Genomic DNA, 21,533 nt, shown 5'->3' with positions numbered 1-21,533 from the left:
CCCCCAATGGTGGAACAAACTCCCTCACGACGCCAGGACAGCGGAGTCAATCACCACCTTCCGGAGACACCTGAAACCCCACCTCTTTAAGGAATACCTAGGATAGGATAAGTAATCCCTCTCACCCCCCCCCTAAGTTTTAAAAGATGCAAATGGCTATTGATGCACTATTGTTAAGTGACTGTCCCACTGGATGTCATAAGGTGAATGCACCAATTTGTAAGTCGCTCTGGATAAGAGCGTCTGCTAAATGACTTAAATGTAAATGTAAATGTAATGTTATGCTACGCTATGTTATGTTATGCTATGTTATGTTACGCTATGATATGTTACGCTATGTTATGTTACGCTATGTTATGTTACGCTATGTTATGTTATGCTATGTTATGTTACGCTATGTTATGTTACCCTATGTTATGTTAAGCTGTTATGCTGAGCTTTGTTATGTTTAACTATGTTATGCTACGCTATGTTATGTTAAACTATGCTATGCTACGCAATGTTATGTTAAACTACCTAATGCTGTTATGCTATGCTATGTTATGCTATTCCCCTCCCTATCTGGACTGCTTTGTGATCCCAGGGGAAAACATCTATCCAGAAGAGCAGCTACGAGCCCATCTGGAACGAGCAGATCGTCTTCACTGAGATGTTTCCACCACTCTGCAAACGCATGAAGGTCCAGATCCGAGACTCAGACAAAGTGAACGACGTGGCCCTCGGAACACACTTCATTGACCTGAGAAAGATCGCCAATGATGGAGACAAAGGTGCTTCAGTGGAGACATGTTTCCCTTAATTCAGAAGATATTGTGTTTCTTGTGTTTCTTTTTTTTCCCAATGTGTTTCATTTTTGATGTATTTGGTGTTTGTATAAAGCAGGGCTCTCCCAGCTTGTTCCTGGAGAGTTACCCTCCTGTAGGTTTTCACTCCAACTCCAGTTGTATCTCTTAAATCAACTCACAACCAGCTAATTATTAGATGTGATAGATTAGAGACAGAGTGAAAACCTACCGGAGGGTAGCTCTCCAGGAACAGGGTTGGAGAACCCTGGTATAGAGTAAAGTAAACTGTAATTGGTGTCAAGTCCCAGGTGGACCAGTTTGGGGAAGTGTTACCTCATGAAAAGTCTGACCAAGTGTAAATGACTGAGAAATGGGTTTTGCCAGTGTGTGGTCCGGAGTTGGCTGTGTTAGCGCTCCAATCTCCAAAAGCACTTGCCAAGTAGCCATTCTCTTAACAATCATACTCTTCTCTGCCAGGCTTCCTTCCCACCCTGGGTCCGGCCTGGGTAAACATGTATGGCTCCACCCGTAGCTACACCATCATGGACGAGCACCAGGACCTGAACGAGGGTCTGGGGGAGGGGGTGTCCTTCAGGGCCCGTCTGCTGGTCAGCCTGTGTGTGGAGATCCTGGACACCTCCTCTCCAGAGGTTATGAGCTCCACAGAGGTCAAGGTGGAGGGGGTGCCCAAAATCTCAGAGGTGGGTCTCTCACACACACACACACACACACACACACACACACACACACACACACACACACACACACACACACACACACACACACACACACACACACACACACACACACACACACACACACACACACACACACACACACACACACACACACACACACACACACACACACACACACACACACACACACACACACACACACACACACACACACACACACACACACACACACACACACACACACACACACACACACACAGTCTATCTCTCATTGTCTCTTTCTCTGCCTCTCTCTCTCTCTCTCTCTCTCTCTCTCTCTCTCTCTGTCTCCTGTCTCTCTCGGTCGCTCTGTGTTTCTGTGTGTGAGTGTCTTCCCCTATCTATCTCTCTCTATCTATCTCGCTCTCTCTCTCTCTCGCTCTCTCTCTTTCTCTCTCTCTTTCTTTCTTCCTTTCTTTCTTCCTTGGGTGAGTGCTCAAGCAGACAAATCCTCCTACGGTGACTCACACCTCACAACAACAGATCATCACGGTGCAACCTGAGTAAATTATTCATCATCTTTATTTAGCTGATCTCTGACGCTACATTATTAACTGACTGTTTCCATTAATAGAGGTCTTTTATGTGTTCAGACAATGTAAGTCACAGAGCCGATCGAGTCAGGGACCGTCTATGTAACCATTACAGGTCTTTGCCAGAGTCCTGGACCAGAACCCTGCATGGACCACATTTCCAAACTCATTATGGAAATACTCACCATACTCTCATACAGTGCCTTGCGAAAGTATTCGGCCCCCTTGAACTTTGCGACCTTTTGCAACATTTCAGGCTTCAAACATAAAGATATAAAACTGTATTTTTTTGTGAAGAATCAACAACAAGTGGGACACAATCATGAAGTGGAACAACATTTATTGGATATTTCAAACTTTTTTAACAATTCAAAAACTGAAAAATTGGGCGTGAACAAGTCAGTTCATCAAATGTCACATTTCTGCCTTGTTAGCTAGAGCTGTCCCGGTAAACCGTAAGTGCTGTTGTTGTGAAGAGGAAATGTCTAGGGACAACGACGGCTCAGCTGCGAAGTGGTTGACCACACAAGCTCACAGAACGGGACTGCCAAGTGCTGAAGCGCAAAAATAATCTGTCCTCAGTTGCAACACTCACTACCAAGTTCCAAACTGCCTCTGGAAGCAACATCAGCACAAGAACTGTTCGTCGGGAGCTTCATGAATCAGGTTTCCATGTCCAAGCAGCCACGCTCAAGCCTAAGATCACCATGCACGATGCCAAGTGTCAGCTGGTGTGGTGTAAAGCTTGCCACCATTGGACCCTGGAGCAGTAGAAACACATGGAGTGATGAATCACACTTCACCATTTATTTTTTATTTTTTTAACCTTTATTTAACTAGGCAAGTCAGTTAAGAACAAATTCTTATTTACAATGACAGCCTAGGACCAGTGGGTTAACTGCCTGTTCAGGGGCAGAACGACAGGTTTTTAGCTTGCCAGCTCAGGGATTCAATCTAGCAACCTTTCAGTTACTGGCCCAACACTCTAACCACTGGGCTACCTGTCACCCCGACTGAGGAATCTGGGTTTGGTGGGTGCCAAGAGAAAGCTACCAGCCACAATGCATAGTGTCAACTGTAAAGTTTGGAAGAGGAGGAATAATGCTTTTTGAATGAGATGTTCAACAAGCAGGTGTCCACATTCTTTTGTTCATATAATATACATCTAGTTATCACATGACAGTTTACATATTTATCTTTGTGTCTCCATCCCTCCAGAATGCCACTGTGAAAGTGGGGGGGATTATTCCTGTTATAATGTATTTCCATGTTAATGTTTGTGTCTCTTTCCATCCAGAGCGCCACAGGGAAAGTGGAGGAGTTCTTCCTCTTCGGGGCGTTCCTGGAGGCCACCATGATTGACAGGAAGATCGGGGATAAACCAATCTGCTTCGAGGTTACAATAGGTTTGTAGCTTCAATAGCTCAGCCAATGAGCCAACATGACATCATCCTTTATGAGGAAACAGCAAGCATTTTTTAAACGGTTGTTTGAGGTGGGGTTTTTGAAGTGTTGTAGGATGAGTCAACATTATTTATGTATGAGTTAACAGAATATAAACTTTTAAAACTGAGATTTACGCTGGACAGTTACTGTAAAACTAGTCCTGGGTTGGTAATCTAGGAATAGCCTCAATCCGTACATAAGAAACCATCCCTCAATGAAGATTCTCCATGGACAATTATTTTAAATGAAATTCTAGACTTAATTTGGGTCCGGGTAACCAACCTTTGATTTACAATACCGTTCAAAAGTTTGGGGTCACTTAGAAATGACCTTGTTTTTTGAAGAAAAGCTCATTTTATGTCCATTAAAAGAACATAAAATTGATCAGAAATACAGTGTAGACATTGTTAATGTTAAACTTAAACTCAAAAAAGTTCTGGGACACTAAAGTTCATGGAGAATAAGAACACCTCCTCCCAGCTGCCCACTGCACTGAGGATAGGAAACACTGTCACCACCAATAAATCCACTATAATTGAAAATTTCAATAAGCATTTTTCTATGGCTGGCCATGCTTTACACCTGGCTACCCCTACCCCGGTCAACAGCACTGCACCCCCCACAGCAACTCACCCAAGCCTTCCCCATTTCTCCTTCTCCCAAATCCAGTCAACTGATGTTCTGAAAGAGCTGCAAAATCTGGACCCCTACAAATCAGACGGACTAGACAATCTGGACCTTTTCTTTCTAAAATTATCTGCAGAAATTGTTGCAACCCCTATTACTAGCCTGTTCAACCTGTCTTTCGTGTCGTCTGAGATTCCCAAAGATTGGAAAGCAGCTGCAGTCATCCCCCTCTTCAAAGGGGGGGACACTCTTGACCCAACATGCTACAGACCAATATCTATCCTACCCTGCCTTTCTAAGGTCTTCGATAGCTAAATCAACAATCAGATTACCGACCATTTCGAATCCCACCATACCTTCTCCGCTATGCAATCTGGTTTCAGAGCTGGTCATGGGTGCCCCTCAGTCACGCTCAAGGTCCTAAATGATACCTTAACCGCCATCGATAAGAAACAATACTGTGCAGCCGTATTCATTGACCTGGCCAAGGCGTTCGACTCTGTCAATCACCACATCCTCATCGGCACACTCGATAGCCTTGGTTTCTCAAATGATTGCCTCGCCTGTTTCACCAACTACTTCTCTGATAGAGTTCAGTGTGTCAAATCGGAGGGCCTGTTGTCCGGGCCACTGGCAGTCTCTATGGGGTTGCCACAGGGTTAAATTCTTGGACCGACTCTCTTCTCTGTATACATCAATGATGTCGCTCTTGCTGCTAATGAGTCTCTGAACAACCTCTACGCAGACGACACCATTCTGTATACTTCTGGCCCTTCTTTGGACACTGTATTAACAACCCTCCAGACGAGCTTCAATGCCATACAACTCTCTTTCCATGGCCTGCAATTGCTCTTAAATACAAGTAAAACTAAATGCATGCTATTCAACCGATCGCTGCCCGCACCTGCCCGCCCGTCCAACATCACTACTCTGGACGGTTCTGACTTAGAATATGTGGACAACTACAAATACCTAGGTGTCTGGTTAGACTGTAAACTCACCTTCCAGACTCCCATCAAAAATCTCCAATCCAAAGTTAAATCAAGAATTGGCTTCCTATTTCGCAACAAAGCATCCTTTACTCATGCTGCCAAACATACCCTTGTAAAACTGACCATCCTACCGATCCTCAACTTCGGCGATGTCATTTACAAAATAGCCTCCAATACCCTACTCAATTAATTGGATGCAGTCTATCACAGTGCCATTCATTTTGTCACCAAAGACCCATACACTACCCACCACTGCGACCTGTACGCTCTCATTGGCTGGCCCTCGCTTCATACTCATCGCCAAACCCACAGGCTCCAGGTCATCTACAAGACCCGGCTAGGTAAAGTCCCCCCTTATCTCAGCTCGCTGGTCACCATAGCAGCACCCACCTGTAGCACGCGCTACAGCAGGTATATCTCTCTGGTCACCCCCAAAACCAATTCTTCCTTTGGCCGCCTCTCCTTCCAGTTCTCCGCTGCCAATGACTGGAACGAACTGCAAAAATCTCTGAAACTGGAAACATGTGTCGAACTGCTTTGCTTTATCTTGGCCAGGTCGCAATTGTAAATGAGAACTTGTTCTCAACTTGCCTACCTGGTTAAATAAAGGTAAAATAAATACATAAATAAAATAGAAAATTGTAAATTAGTATTGTAGATGGAAACGACAGATTTTTAATGGAATATCTACATAGGCGTTCAGAGGCCCATTATCAGCAACCATCAATCTGTGTTCCAATGGCATTTGTGTTAGCTAATCCAAGTTTATCATTTAAAAAGGCTAATTGATCATTATAAAACCCTTTTGCAATCATGTTAGCACAGCTGAAAACTGTTGTTCTGATTAAAGAAGCAATAAAACTGGCCTTCTTTAGACTAGTTGAGTATCTGGAACATCTGCATTTGTGGGTTTGTGGGTTCGATGATATTCCATAAAAAATCAGCCATTTCCAGCTACAATAGTCATTTACAACATTAACAACGTCTACACTGTATTTCCGATCAATTTGATGATATTTTAATGGACAAAAAATGTGTCTTTCTTATGAAAACAAGGACATTTCTAAGTGACTCCAAGCTTTTGAACAGTGTATCGTCATATTTTTTACTTTCGTCTTTTAACTAGGTAACTATGGGAGTGAGATTGATGGTGTGACCAATCTAAAGTTGAGTAGCGGGAAGAAGAGTGGGGGAGACGGAGATGAAGAGGAGACAGAGCTGATCCATGGATCTAGTGATGAAGAGGAGGGAGATGATGACAATGACCTGGTCTCAGTGTCCACCACCCCGCCCATGAAACCAGTCATCACCGACAGGTCAGATGCCAACAGACACATTAGATAATGACCTGGTCTCAGTGTCCACCATCCTGCCCATGAAACCAGTCATCACCGACAGGTCAGATGCCAACAGACACATTAGATAATGACCTGGTCTCAGTGTCCACCATCCCGCCCATGAAACCAGTCATCACCGACAGATCAGATGCCAACAGACACATTAGATAATGACCTGGTCTCAGTGTCCACCATCCCGCCCATGAAACCAGTCATCACCGACAGGTCAGATGCCAACAGACACATTAGATAATGACCTGGTCTCAGTGTCCACCATCCCGCCCATGAAACCAGTCATCACCGACAGATCAGATGCCAACAGACACATTAGATAATGACCTGGTCTCAGTGTCCACCACCCCGCCCATAAAACCAGTCATCACCGACAGGTCAGATGCCAACAGACACATTAGATAATGACCTGGTCTCACTGTCCACCACCCCGCCCATGAAACCAGTCATCACCGACAGGTCAGATGCCAACAGACACATTAGATAATGACCTGGTCTCAGTGTCCACCATCCCGCCCATGAAACCAGTCATCACCGACAGATCAGATGCCAACAGACACATTAGATAATGACCTGGTCTCAGTGTCCACCATCCTGCCCATGAAACCAGTCATCACCGACAGGTCAGATGCCAACAGACACATTAGATAATGACCTGGTCTCAGTGTCCACCACCCCGCCCATGAAACCAGTCATCACCGACAGATCAGATGCCAACAGACACATTAGATAATGACCTGGTCTCAGTGTCCACCACCCCGCCCATGAAACCAGTCATCACCGACAGGTCAGATGCCAACAGACACATTAGATAATGACCTGGTCTCAGTGTCCACCACCCCGCCCATGAAACCAGTCATCACCGACAGATCAGATCTAGGGTTGCAAAATTCTGGGAACTTTCAATAACTTCTCTGGTTTTCCAGAAATCCTGGTTGGAGGATTCTGGGTTTCCTGCTAATTCCCTCCTGATTCAGGGGAATTCAACCGGGATTTTGGAAAAACTAGTGAATTTATTCAAGTTCCTAGAATTTTGCAACACTAGTCAAATCCCAACAGATTCATTAGCAGAGTATCCCAGTCAAGCTGGTTGAAAGAAAGTTATTTCTGGTTGTGAACTAGATCTAATGACAATCGTTTCAGCTAGTTTTCCTGCCGGGATTGTTGTTTTATATTCTCTGCAACTGAATCGTAAGTCTCAGTAGGTCAGGTTTCATTCTCTCTTTTTGTGCGTCTCAAACTTTCAGAAACTATTTCCACCTGCCTTACTTTGAGAGGAAGCCGTGTATTTACATCAAGAGCTGGTGGCAGGACCAGAGAAGAAGACTGTACAATGCCAACCTTATAGACAACATTGCCGATAAACTGGTGGGTCAATCAATCACTGTTACCCAATTGAAATGTGTAAGAATGACATTAGTAAAACGTAATAAATAGTTCTGTTACAAACATTCTTAAAACATCAGAGTAATGTTATATCATGTCTATAACACTGTGTCAACAGGAGGAGGGTCTGAACGATGTTCAGGAGGTCATTAAGACAGAAAAGGCATATCCTGAACGCAGACTGAGAGGGGTCTTGGAGGATCTCAGCAATGGATGCAGGTCTCTACTGACCCTTTAACCCTACTGAGGTCTACTGGCTCTATACTGATAACCCTACTGAGTCCTACTGGCTCTATACTGATAACCCACTGAGTCCTACTGGCTCTATACTGATAACTCTACTGAGTCCTACTGGCTCTATACTGATAACCCTACTGAGTCCTACTGGCTCTATACTGATAACCCTACTGAGTCCTACTGGCTCTATACTGATAACCCTACTGAGTCCTACTGGCTCTATACTGATAACCCTACTGATAACCCTACTGAGTCCTACTGGCTCTGTACTGATAACCCTACTGAGTCCTACTACTGGCTCTGTACCGATAACTCTACTGAGTCATACTGGCTCTATACTGATAACCCTACTGAGTCCTACTGGCTGTATACTGATAACCCAACTGAGTCCTACTGGCTCTATACTGATAACCCTACTGAGTCCTACTGGCTCTGTACTGATAACCCTACTGAGTCCTACTGGCTCTATACTGATAACACTACTAAGTCCTACTGGCTCTATACTGATAACCCTACTGAGTCCTACTGGCTCTATACTGATAACCCTACTGAGTCCTACTGGCTGTATACTGATAACCCAACTGAGTCCTACTGGCTCTATACTGATAACCCTACTGAGTCCTACTGGCTATATACTGATAACACTACTAAGTCCTACTGGCTCTATACTGATAACACTACTAAGTCCTACTGGCTCTATACTGATAACCCTACTGAGTCCTACTGGCTCTATACTGACCCTTTATCACTGCTGATTACTACTACTGGCTCGGTACTGTCTTACTCAATTCCTTGTTTTTAGGAGGACAATGTCTGTATCCCGTAATCCCTGGTCAAAAGTAGTGCACTATATAGGGTTTAGGGTGCCATTTCGGGTACCATTGACTGACATTTAATGATTTTTTCCCCCCAGTCAATTTCTGACTCTGGCTAACAAGGACCAAAACCAGACTGGGAGGACCAAGCTGGACAAAGAGAGACTCAAGTCCTGCATGAGGGAACTGGTACGGCACACATGATCCATGATTGTAATGTTTCTATATACATGTATAATTCTCTGTCACATATTACACCTAGTCCTGGACTAAAAAGCTATTTCTACTGAGCCTGCTTTTCAGTTCAAGACTGGGATTGATCTGTGTCCAGGAAACAGGCCATTCTTGTGGTGTGTCAGTGGTAAAAAGTGTACTTGTCTCATTGTGTTTGCTTTTAGGAGAACTTAGGTCAGCAGGCTAAGACCATCAGGACGCAGGTGAAGAAGAACACGGTGAGGGATAAGATCAAGCTGGTGCAGAACTTTCTCCACAAGCTCAGGTTCCTAGCTGATGAGGTAAGTCAGGAAGGAGTGTATATACGATACGTATACAGTAGTTAATCAATCTAAAACTATTGATTACATTCCAGAGGTCTTTGTTCATCTTTCTTTTCCTTTATATTGTGTATATTTGTTGAATGATTGTTATTGTTTGTTTTTTTACCCTGATTGCACTATAAATTTCCCTATTGGGACAGTAAATATATTAGAGATTGATTGATTGGTTGACTGACTGACTGATGTGTAATTGCAGCCGCAGCACAGCATCCCTGACATCTACATCTGGATGATGAGTAATAACAAGCGAATCGCCTACGCCCGTGTCCCCTCCAAAGATATCCTGTACTCCGGGGTGGACGAGGAGACTGGGAAGGACTGTGGCAAAGTCAAAACCATCTTCCTTAAGGTCTTTGAATAGTTATTCTACATCCAAAACCATCTTCCTTAAGGTCTTTGAATAGTTATTCTACATCCAAAACCATCTTCCTTAAGGTCTTTGAATAGTTATTCTACATCCAAAACCATCTTCCTTAAGGTCTTTGAATAGTTATTCTACATCCAAAACCATCTTCCTTAAGGTCTTTCAATAGTTATTCTACATCCAAAACCATCTTCCTTAAGGTCTTTGAATAGTTATTCTACATCCAAAACCATCTTCCTTAAGGTCTTTGAATAGTTATTCTACATCCAAAACCAAACGCCTATTTCCTCTTCCAGTGTGTGCTTATTGATTTACTTTGAAATCCCCTAAAAGTAATAATTACAGCCGTTCCCGTTTCAGTTTTCACTTGTTCTGAACCACTGGTGCTGTGTCCATCTGATTTCCATTCATGTGTTTGCCTCCTCATGCCCAGCTGCCTGGTAAGAAGGGCTTTGGGGCAGCTGGCTGGACAGTGCAGGCGAAGACAGAGATCTACCTGTGGCTGGGTCTGAACCGTCAGAGGAAAGACTTCCTGTCTGGTCTGCCCAATGGCTTCGAGGAGAACAAGATGCTGAAAGGACCTGGCTCGCAGTCTGCTCCTCCCATCAGCCTCACATACATGAGTAATAGGGACTGAGAGACAGATGGCGTCCGATTCACCACATATATCACTATGCATTTGGGAAACTAGAGAATCCCATTGATTACATTAACAGCGGTCTAGACACATGAGTATGGGAGACGGTGATGTCCCATGCATGTGCCACACATATCCACATATAACATAGAAATAGAGGGACTAGAAAGGACAGATCCCTCAGACTTACCCTGGTGGTCTCTGATCGGTCTGTGCTTTATAGCAAACTCCCCTATGGTGGTTGTCATCCCTGATGTTCCTGATGTTGACTTGAATGGGAATGTCTTTTTTAGTAGTTCAGATTCTATTCACATATTGTATTGCACTACGAATAAGGGAAGCTAGAGAATCCCATTGATAAATGTCCCCCCCCCTCCCTCTTCCACAGTGAAGCAGATCTTTCAGCTGAGGGTCCATATGTACCAGGCTCGCAGCCTGTTTGCGGCAGACAGCAGCGGCCTCTCTGACCCCTTCGCCAGGGTCTTCTTCTCCACACACAGCCAGGTCACAGAGGTAGGACAACTAGATTTGTTTGTTTTGTTTATTTGTTAAAAAATACAGTGATTCCACAAATATAACTTTCTATCATCTTTAAAGTAATTTAAGTATAAGAATAACAGAATGGTGAACGAGAGTAACAAGATGGGTTGTGAATGAATGAATGAATGATTGTCACTATCCGCCCAGGTGTTGAATGAGACACTGTGTCCCACCTGGGACCAGCTGATGGTGTTTGACAACGTAGAACTGTTCGGAGAGGTCGGCGAACTCAGGGACGACCCTCCTATAATCGTCATAGAAATCTATGACCAGGACACGGTGGTAAGCACGATGCCTGGTCAGAACCCAGACCCCGTCTTTCCTTGCTGCTCCAGTCATCTAAGTAACATAAATTACATGTCATTCAAAGGAGTCTCTGCATTTGAATGGGGTCTTGTAGATACTGTAGTAGGAGCTTTGTTAGCATCATTGTCAAGTAATGTTGCAACTTATATGTTTATCTGATTTTACAGAATTGATATGAATTATATTTGAAAGAATGTATATGTTTACTCAACTGATGATCTGATATCTATTCCTGAACATAAACACCATTGTTTTGGATGACACTGGCTCGGGATAAGTAGAGTGTGAATTGAATTCTGATTGAAGTCTGTAAGTAGTGGAGGAGAGCATTATGCCCCGAGGCAGGGCTCTCCTAGCCTCGTACGAACCATGCTGATCTTGCGAGCTTACGAGATCTTACGAGATCTGATCAGGATCATTTGTACGAGGCTGGTGCTCTCCAACCCTGTTCCTGGAGAGCTACCCTCATGTAGGTCTTTGCTCCAGTTCTAACTAACCTGACATGGATTCAGCTTATCAACTAGATAATTATCAGGTGTGAATCAGGTGTGAATCAGGTGTGAATCAGGTGTGAATCAGGTGTGAATCAGGTGTGAACCAGGTGTGAATCAGGTGTGAATCAGGTGTGCTTGATTAGGGTTGGAGCGGAAACATACCGGACGGTAGCTCTCCAGGAACAGGTTAGTAGAGCCTTGGACCAAGGCATGCAAGAGGTATAAGATCTAACTGGAAAGTCCCATTCACTGGACATCAGCCTTACCCCTCTTGCATTCCTTCAATGGAAGATTTTTGCTAGTGGTTATGTTTGAGTGTCGTTTACATCCTTTTTTTCAGCCTGTTCCCAGATCGTTTCTGAAGTGTGTGCGTATAGCTAACTCCTAAAGTCAAGTTGGCAAAACTGTACAAACAGATCTGGGACCAGGCTAGTTGATTTTCATTGTTCTGTTGTATCATCTTGAGCTTTGAAGCATGTGCATTGTCAAGCCATGCCTCTTTGTTGGGTAAGCCTATACCATACTTAACCTATTGATGAATAATGTGGCATGAACACCCTCTATTGTACTTCTGCTACTGTTTTTTTAAATATCAAATTTTTCTATTAAAACGCTTGTAATGTGAACACCAGCCAATTTCCTCGGATTGTAGATAGTACAGTATTTCAAAGAGACCATTCTTTCAAATATTTAAACCTTAATTCATAATTGTGGACATGGTGTGGTCCTTTATTTATCAAAGCAGGTTCAGGATTATATTTTGATTGTCTTCTTGTTATGTTACGATGTGACTCCAGGGCAAAGCAGAGTTCATGGGCAGGACTTTCGCCAAGCCCATAACCAAGATGGCTGACGAACACTACGGACCTCCACGTTTCCCTCCCCAACTAGAGTACTACCAGATCTATAGGGGGAATTGCACCGCTGGAGAGATGCTGGCAGCCTTCGAACTGCTGCAGGTGAGCTGGCAATAGATCAACCTCAACATTATTTGTCCCAAAGTGGAAGGAAATTGATGGTGGGACAAATAAATGTAGAAGTTTTACTTTCAAAGTTGATGTATTCTGAGATTTCCAAGGTTAATAATAGTAAAACTAAATATTATTTCTGCCAGTCACGTGACAATAGATTATTTGATTAGACCCAAATGAATCAGTAATGTTGATGTCTGTAACGTCTGTTCATGTTTCAGATTGGTCCGCATGGTAAAGCTGACCTGCCGCCCATCGACGGTCCCACAGACATGGACCGTGGTCCCATCCTACCTGTCCCTCTGGGCATCAGACCAGTCCTCAGCAAGTACAGGATCGAGGTGGGAGTTAACCTCCTCTTAGTGTACAGGAAGTGTGTCAATATTGCTGTTTTAGGAAATGCTTATGTACTGCTTATGAATGGGTGTTATGAATGGGTATGAACAGGTTATGAATGGGTATGAACAGGTTATGAATGGCTATGAATATGTTATGAATGAGTTATGAATGTGTCATTAATGGTTATGAAAGCCTGATGTAGGTGCCCTCTAAATAAAGTGTTACTGAAATGTTCCCCTTTTCAGGTGCTGTTCTGGGGGCTCAGGGACCTGAAGAGGGTCAACCTAGCCGCGGTGGACAGGCCTCGTGTGGACATAGAATGTGCCGGTAAAGGGGTCCAGTCTTCTCTGATCCAGAACTACAAGAAAAATCCTAACTTCGGCACCCTGGTTAAGATGTTTGAGGTGGTAAGTTCTCTTTAAAATCATTCCATCATTCAACTGGTTCTTGCCTAATAACAACCAAAATAGGATGACTTTCCCATGAAGTTGTGATATTGTCATGAAAACAAAATCTTTACCTTACTGTAACAGAGATCCGTTGGTTGTAATGTGGTTATATGAAGTTTTCTCAACCAGTTTTACAACAAGGAAATTACACAATTAAGATTCCATGTGCCAAATGTGACCCATTCATTTCCTGTGAACTTACGTTCTCCAGGATCTGCCTGAGAATGAGCTGCTCCACCCTCCCCTGAACATCAGAGTGGTGGACTGCAGAGCGTTCGGTCGCTACACCTTAGTGGGGAACCATGCTGTCACCACACTACGCAAGTTCATCTACCGGGCAGCAGACAAGGAAGCCAACAACTGGAACACTCAAGGTACAAACACACACACACACACACACACACACACACACACACACACACACACACACACACACACACACACACACACACACACACACACACACACACACACACACACACACACACACACACACACACACACACACATGCACCCATCATAGTGCCCTTACACTTTGCCCAGGTTGGGAAGATAAATTAGTTGTACAAATGTCACTCATGCGGTCTTTGTCCTCCACCAGAGGAGATCATTGTCAACTACGAGCCAGAACCCTCCATCAAGAAGATGGAGACCATGGTTAAGCTGGACTCTGTAAGATCTCATCACACCATTACGTTCATGTTCATTTGAGTAATAAACTTGAATAAAAACCTCCTGAGTTGTAACATGGCCGATATGTTTTGTGGTCTTTTTCAGGGATCTGATGCGGTGGTTAAAATTGAGGTAGGTGTTACGACGTCTCATTTGTAGGTGAATGTTTATTTGTTAAAGGTCGTACAGTAGTTTAAAATAGTCAAAGGGATATTGCAACCTATTAATCTAACCTGACATTGATGTTGTAGGAGGATGATAAGGGAGGGAAGAAGAAGAAGAGAAAGAAGGGAGGAGACGAGGTGGAGGAGGAAGAGTTTGATGAGAGCATGTTGGATTGGTGGTCAAAGTACTTCGCCTCAATCGAAACTCTGATGGAGGTGAGGCCATCCGTGAAAATGGCATTGTTATTTTTGTATTTTTTTTTGTACAGACTGTAAACTTGTATTCAATTAAACATCATTATCATCTTATGGCTACATTTGGATACTCATGAATTCATTTTTAAAGGGATCCTTTCTGTGTATTTCATATTAATGGTTTGTGTGTGACTCGGTAGATTCTCAAGGCTCAGGAGGCAGCTATGGCAGATGCTGAGGAGAAAGAGGACCAAGATATTTCTGCTGAGGGTGGAGGTAACAAATGCAATCCTACACTGTGAAAAACACCAGAGCAGTAGATCTAGCACATCTATGATTTATCTATACACGATTTATGGAAATATACATATTTTTATGTATCTTCAATATGTTATCATGTTAAGGTTGCTGATGTTTATTCATTTGGTAGAGATTGAAAAGGTAAATACCATAGATGAAGACAAACCTTAAAGTATTGTAGATAGTCCAGCATAATCATGAATCTTTGCATATTGATAATTGGACTTTAAAGTAGAACGTAATTAATTGCATTCGAAGGGAATTATCAGCTTGTGTACTATGTTCACTACTATGTCACTACTATACAGTATGTGCTGTCCTCTTGGAATCAGGACAACCCATACCACTAATCCTTCCCATTCTCACTGACCTCTCTGTCATAGTTCATCTCTGCATACATTTACACAGACACAAATCCATTAATGCCGGTCATGAAAGTTGGCTATGAAAAATATGAACAATGTTACGAATAAAATACACATAAATAGTTAAGTATAGCTTTGAATTAACGTGATACATAAAACAGTTTATATAAAACTAACTTAAACAAATATTTTTGAAATCCCAAATGCACTATTTTGCAGAGATTGTGTACAAAGTTTTTGACCTATTGGCTAAATGTTGTATTTGTTATTCTGAAAGATCTGTTGCACTGGCATTCACAGTGGCGATTTCAACATGACCATATTGGTAGGGCAAACTTAATCAACAAAGCTCATGATATGCATTGAAACCAGTACACTACACCAGCTACACATTGAATGCACTAATAACCAATCCCAAAATGTGTTTTGAGCCACACACAAATAGTATAATGTTTGGGTTATGATCCGTTTTTGGCTACTTCCCATATCTTTAACTCTTATTGCACGGAAGACCATGACAGTCGCACACTTTTATTGTCAATTAGCTAGTAATCAGTCTGCAATATTGCAACACTGCATACGTCTGCTAGTTACAAAGGGGCCCGGTTAACAATATGTAACATTTATAACGCTATTCCCCCGCTTCATCTATTGCACAGCTCCAGTTTCATCAAAGATACAGTGGCTTGCGAAAGTAATGCCCTTTGGCATTTTTCCTATTTTGTTGCATTACAACCTGGAATTAAAATGTATTTTTTGGGGTGTTTGTATCATTTGATTTACACAAAATGCCACCACTTTGAAGATGCAAAATATTTTTTATTGTGAAACAAACAAGAAATAAGAAAAAAAACTGAAAACTTGAGAATGCATAACTATTCACCCCCCAAAGTCAATACTTTGGAGAGCTACCTTTTGCAGCAATTACAGCTGCAAGTGTCACGCCCCGACCTTAGAGAGCCTTTTATTCTCTAATTTGGTTAGGTCGGGTGTGACTAAGGTGTGTACTCTAGTTTTTGTATTTCTATGTTGGCCTGGTATGGTTCCCAATCAGAGGCAGCTGTATATCGTTGTCTCTGATTGGGAATCATATTTAGGCAGCCTTTTCCCACTGGGTTTTTGTGGGATCTTGTTTTTGCGTTGATGCCTGTGAGCTCTACAGAACGTCAAGTATCGTTTACTCTTTATTGTTTTTGTGAGTTTCATTTAATAAACATGTGGAACTCTACGTACGCTGCGCCTTGTTCCGAGTATGATTACCACGACAATCGTGACGGAAGATCCCACCACCCACGGACCAAGCAGCGTGCCCAGGAGGAGCAGACATCATTTCCAACACCAGTTGCTCTCGGGAGGCCAACTGGGAGAGAGGGGTTTGATATTTTGCTTTGGCCATCTGCTTGTGGAGAATGAAAGCATTTTTTATTTTTTATTTTACCTTTATTTAACCAGGCAAGTTAAGAACATATTCTTATTTTCAATGACGGCCTGGGAACAGTGGGTTAACTGCCTGTTCAGGGGCAGAACGACAGATTTGTACCTTGTCAGCTTGGGGGTTTGAACTCACAACCTTCCGGTTGTCCAACGCTCTAACCACTAGGTTACGCTGCCGCCCCATTTACTGTAGCAATGTCCATAGTGGTAAAGAAATATCTTATACCACTTCCTGGTCTTGTGGAGGACCTGGTAGTAGCCTGGTAGTAGCCTATCAGAGCATCAGCTAGGTCAACACCCCCCATGCTGGCATTGTAGTTCTTCACAGAAACAGGAATGGGGACACTCTTCCTCACTCATGCTCCAATGGCATTTTTCACCCTTCTTGAGACATGGTCGTTATTGAATGCCTTATGCTGTGTGGTGAGCATGGTTACTCCCCTAGTGTCCTTCCATTTCACAAAAAGCAGCTTGTTAGTCCTGATCCAACGTATGGTCCCCCTCTCCACTGTCTTTGTCATGCTGTTTACCTTGGTCTTGGGGAAACCGGTTCTGTTAGGACTAATGGTGCCACAAGCTCCTATTTTCTTTTTCAAGGGGTCTATGAAAAGTGGATGTAGAACCGTCAGATGGGGTGATTGACATAGCAGTGGGAGGTGAAGACCTTGACCGTTCGGGGCGCTTGCTGGGGAGGGGTGGCTCCCAAACGTCGTCATTAAAATCCTCTGTATCCTCCACTCTGTGGTGAATAAAATAAAGGAGTATATTGTTGTAAAACACAGACAATTACAGTTGACTAAATTTACAAAACAACAAGCCTAAACTATCTGTAACCTTTATTTAACTAGGCAAGTCAGGCAACACCGGCCAAACCCCGACGACGCTGGGCCAATTGTGCGCCGCCCTATGGGACTCACAATCACCACATAAGGTGTGAAGCGCAAACATACACACTATGCGAACAGTAACACTTTGGAGACAAAGGCAGATGTGAAGACCACAAACAAACAATGGTCATGAGAGTTTAGTGGCCTCTCCAAAGTTACAAGGATGAAACTTAGAACTAATATGAAACAAACAATAACTGCTTTGGAATTATATGACATTTAAATGACTTGTTACATAGGCCTACGTACACTAAATCCAAAGCACAAAAAGTAGACTTATTAGGAACTAAATACATATAGTAAATGAGCTATATAAAGCCATGAAAATAATGTACTTACAGTTCTAAAAGTGGATCCATTTTACATTTACATTTAAGTCATTTAGCAGACGCTCTTATCCAGAGCGACTTACAAATTGGTGCATTCACCTTATGACATCGAGTGGAACAGCCACTTTACAATAGTGCATCTAAATCTTAAAGGGGGGGGGGGTGAGAGGGATTACTTATCCTATCCTAGGTATTCCTTAAAGAAAGCAATCTTTGTTGGACGAGTCGAAAATCCTCTTTTTAGGTTCCTGTTCGATATTCTTCGTTTTTACCTCCCCCCTTGAGAAGCCGTATTTTATGCTAAAGCGATGAAATTAAAGCGATGAAATCTGTTTACAATGTAATGTAGCGTGCTCGGTGCGTTCCGTCTCTGAGCCAGGTAGTAGTAGTTCACATTACACAAGTTTCTAGGCCTTGCTTTGTTCCACCCAGGTCAACTGCATATCCCTGGAAAGCTTATCTCATTGGCTACAGTACTGTCAAGGTGCCATAGTAGCCAATCCCCTGTGTAATGATTGCAGGCAACGTCATATTTGTGAGGCGCAAAGATATAGTCACTCCGTGGACATTCGATGTTGCCATTAAGTCATACATCATCAGGTAACATGGCAATAGGCTAGATTTGTTCCTACCAACCTAACGATTCATTTGATACACCCCATGTAGTTATAACTCAAACAAAGACCAAATCGAAGCTTACCTTGTAAGATGTTTGGTGAAAACGTTGTTTATCAATAACGGTAGGTCACAGGCAGACAAATAATACTATGGGGACTTGACATTTACATTTAAAAACAAGAATACAATGGGAAAGCGACCACGTATACTTTATTAGATCAATTCTTTAAATAAAATAACATTGGGTGTTAACTGTTGTATTGTTGTGACATGAAATAACAGAATTGCAAATGTCCAGGATATTGGTGGGGCTGTTCACTGACTCCTCCTTCACCCCTCACCCCTCACCCCTTGTTCCCTGACCTATACTCAGAGATCAAACCTGATGACTCTCCTGTCAAAGGAAAGAAAGGAAAAGGAAAGGACAAGAGGAGGCCTGGAGACATGCCAGAGAAGAAGAAGCACAAACTCAATGAGCTGCAGGTATGTGGCTACTCAATACCACCCAGTGAGCAAAAGTGATTACATTCAGAAACTATTCCAACCCCTTGACTTACTCCACATTTTGTTTTGTAACAGCCTGAATTCAAAATGGATTCAAAATATATATAATCTCACCCATGTACACACAATACCCCATAATGACAGTTAAAAATTAACAAATGTATAGAAAATGAAATACAGAAATATCTCATTTACATGAGTATTCACACCCTTGGGCCAATACTTTATAGAAACACCTTTGGCAGTGATTACTGCTGTGAGTCTTTTGGGGAGTAAGTCTAAGAGCTTCGCACACCTGAATTACAATATTTGCCCATTATTCTTTTTCAAATTCTTCAAGCTCTGTCAAGTTGATTGTTGATTATATGTATATGTATATATAATTATATATATCATTTTTTAACTAACCCCCCCCCCCTCTTCGGAGGACAAAAGTAGCTTTTTTAGTTTTTAGTTTAAAAAAAATCCATTTTACGTATACGTTTTACATACATGGTACTTGTATATACTGCATTCACATAGCAAATATATTATATATACGTACAGTACAGTGCATTCAGAAAGTATTCTGACCCCTTCATTTTCCCCACATTTTGTTATGTTACAGCCTTATTATAAAATTGATTAAATTGTTTTCCCCCCTCATCAATCTACACACAATACCCCATACTGACTAGGCAAAAATAGATTTTTAGAAATGTTTGCAAATTTATTAAAAATACAAAAATGAAATATTACATTTACATACGTTTTTAGACCCTTTACTCAGTACTTTGTTGAAGCACTTTTGGCAGCGATTACAGCATCAAGTCTTCTTGGTTATGACACTACAAGCTTTGCACACCTGTATTTGGGGAGTTTCTCCCATTCTTCTCTGCAGGCTCTGTCAGGTTGGATGGGGAGCATCGCTGCACAGCTATTTTCAGGTCTCTCCAGAGATGTTTGATTGGGTTCAAGGTCTAGGTGGGCCACTCAATGACATTCAGAGACTTCTCCTGCATTGTCATGACTGTGTGCTTAGTGCTTAGGGTTGTTAGTGCTTAGTGCTTTGCCCCAGTCTGAGGTACAGAGTGCTCTGGAGCAGGTTTTCATCAAAGATCTCTCTGTACTTTGCTCCGTTCATCTTTCCCTCGATCCTGCCTAGTCTCTCAGTCCCTGCCACTGAAAAACATCCCCACAGCATGATGCTGACACCACCACGGTGCCCGGTTCCCTCCAGACGTGATGCTTGGCATTCAGGCCAAAGAGTTCAAACTTGGGTTCATCAGACCAGAGAATCTTGTTACTCATGGCCTGATAGTAATTTAGGTGCCTTGTGGCAAACTCCAAGCAGGCTGTCATGTGTCTTTTACTGAGGAGTGGCTTCCATCTGGTCACTCTACCACACAGGCCTGATTGGTGGAGTGCCACAGAGATGGTTGTCCTTCTGGAAGGTTTTCCCATCTCCACAGAGGAACTCTGGATGCTCTGTCAGAGTGACCATCGAGTTCTTGGTCACCTCCCTGACCAAGGCCCTTCTCCCCCGATTGCTCAGTTTGGCCGGACGGCCAGCTCGTGTGTGTGTGTGTGTGTGTGTGTGTGTGTGTGTGTGTGTGTGTGTGTGTGTGTGTGTGTGTGTGTGTGTGTGTGTGTGTGTGTGTGTGTGTGTGTGTGTGTGTGTGTGTGTGTGTGTGTGTGTGTGTGTGTGTGTGTGTGTGTGTGTGTGTGTGTGTGTGTGTGTGTGTGTGTGTGTGTGTGTGTGTGTGTGTGTGTGTGTGTGCATTCGGAAAGTATTCTGACCCCTTCACTTTTTCCACATTTTGTTACGTTACAGCCTTGTTCTAAAACTGAAAACTGATTTAAAAAATATATATCCTCATCAATCTACACACAATACCCCATAATGACAAAGCTAAAACAGGTTTTTAGAAATCTCTGCAAATGTATTAAAAATTAAAAATAGAAATACCTTACTGATCGAGGTATTCAGACCCTTTGCAATGGGACTCGACATTAAGCTCAGGTGTATCCTGTTTCCGTTGATCATCCATGAGATGTTCCTAAAACCTGATTGGAGTCCACTGTGGTCAAATAATAATAATCACAGGCAGAACAGTTGAAACAGGAGTAGCAGCACGGCCAGGTGGACTGGGGACAGCAAGGAGTCATCATGTCAGGTAGTCCTGAGGCATGGTCCTAGGGCTCAGGTCCTCCAAGAGAGAGAAAGAAAGAGAGAATTAGAGAGAGCATACTTAAATTCACCAGGACACCAGATAGGACAGGAGAAGTACTCCAGATAAAACAAACTGACCCTAGCCCCCCGACACATAAACTACTGCTGCAGTTTTTCACGCTCAATAGTTTCCTGTGTGTATCAAAACTGCCCAAATGACATCCAGCCAACTTGAAACAACTGTGGGAAGCATTGGAATCAACATGGGCCATTGGAATCAACATGGGCCATTGGAATCAACATGGGCCATTGGAATCAACATGGGCCATTGGAATCAACATGGGCCATT

At 42.8% G+C, this 21,533-nt stretch overlaps 1 protein-coding gene across 1 annotated transcript in view; it reads left to right on the top strand.

Moving 5' to 3' along the window:
* LOC124046973 (otoferlin-like) overlaps positions 1–21,533 on the top strand; it is a 44,774-nt gene that overhangs the window by 13,331 nt on the left and 9,910 nt on the right. The window contains exons 9-29 of the mRNA XM_046367724.1: positions 584–770; positions 1,263–1,486; positions 3,353–3,461; positions 6,247–6,436; positions 7,717–7,837; positions 7,974–8,074; positions 9,006–9,096; positions 9,306–9,422; positions 9,661–9,813; positions 10,262–10,451; positions 10,854–10,978; positions 11,153–11,287; positions 12,603–12,764; positions 12,998–13,117; positions 13,361–13,522; positions 13,776–13,938; positions 14,166–14,236; positions 14,342–14,374; positions 14,488–14,616; positions 14,796–14,871; positions 18,902–19,011. Coding sequence (XP_046223680.1) covers positions 584–770; positions 1,263–1,486; positions 3,353–3,461; positions 6,247–6,436; positions 7,717–7,837; positions 7,974–8,074; positions 9,006–9,096; positions 9,306–9,422; positions 9,661–9,813; positions 10,262–10,451; positions 10,854–10,978; positions 11,153–11,287; positions 12,603–12,764; positions 12,998–13,117; positions 13,361–13,522; positions 13,776–13,938; positions 14,166–14,236; positions 14,342–14,374; positions 14,488–14,616; positions 14,796–14,871; positions 18,902–19,011 — 2,769 coding nt within the window. The remainder of the gene's footprint in view (positions 1–583; positions 771–1,262; positions 1,487–3,352; positions 3,462–6,246; positions 6,437–7,716; positions 7,838–7,973; positions 8,075–9,005; positions 9,097–9,305; positions 9,423–9,660; positions 9,814–10,261; positions 10,452–10,853; positions 10,979–11,152; positions 11,288–12,602; positions 12,765–12,997; positions 13,118–13,360; positions 13,523–13,775; positions 13,939–14,165; positions 14,237–14,341; positions 14,375–14,487; positions 14,617–14,795; positions 14,872–18,901; positions 19,012–21,533) is intronic.

Source organism: Oncorhynchus gorbuscha, linkage group LG10, assembly GCF_021184085.1.
Source record: "Oncorhynchus gorbuscha isolate QuinsamMale2020 ecotype Even-year linkage group LG10, OgorEven_v1.0, whole genome shotgun sequence".
In the NCBI taxonomy this organism is placed as follows: Eukaryota; Metazoa; Chordata; class Actinopteri; order Salmoniformes; family Salmonidae; genus Oncorhynchus; species Oncorhynchus gorbuscha.
The sequence above is the reverse complement of the archived record's forward strand: the minus strand, read 5'-3'. Positions and strand labels throughout refer to the sequence as shown.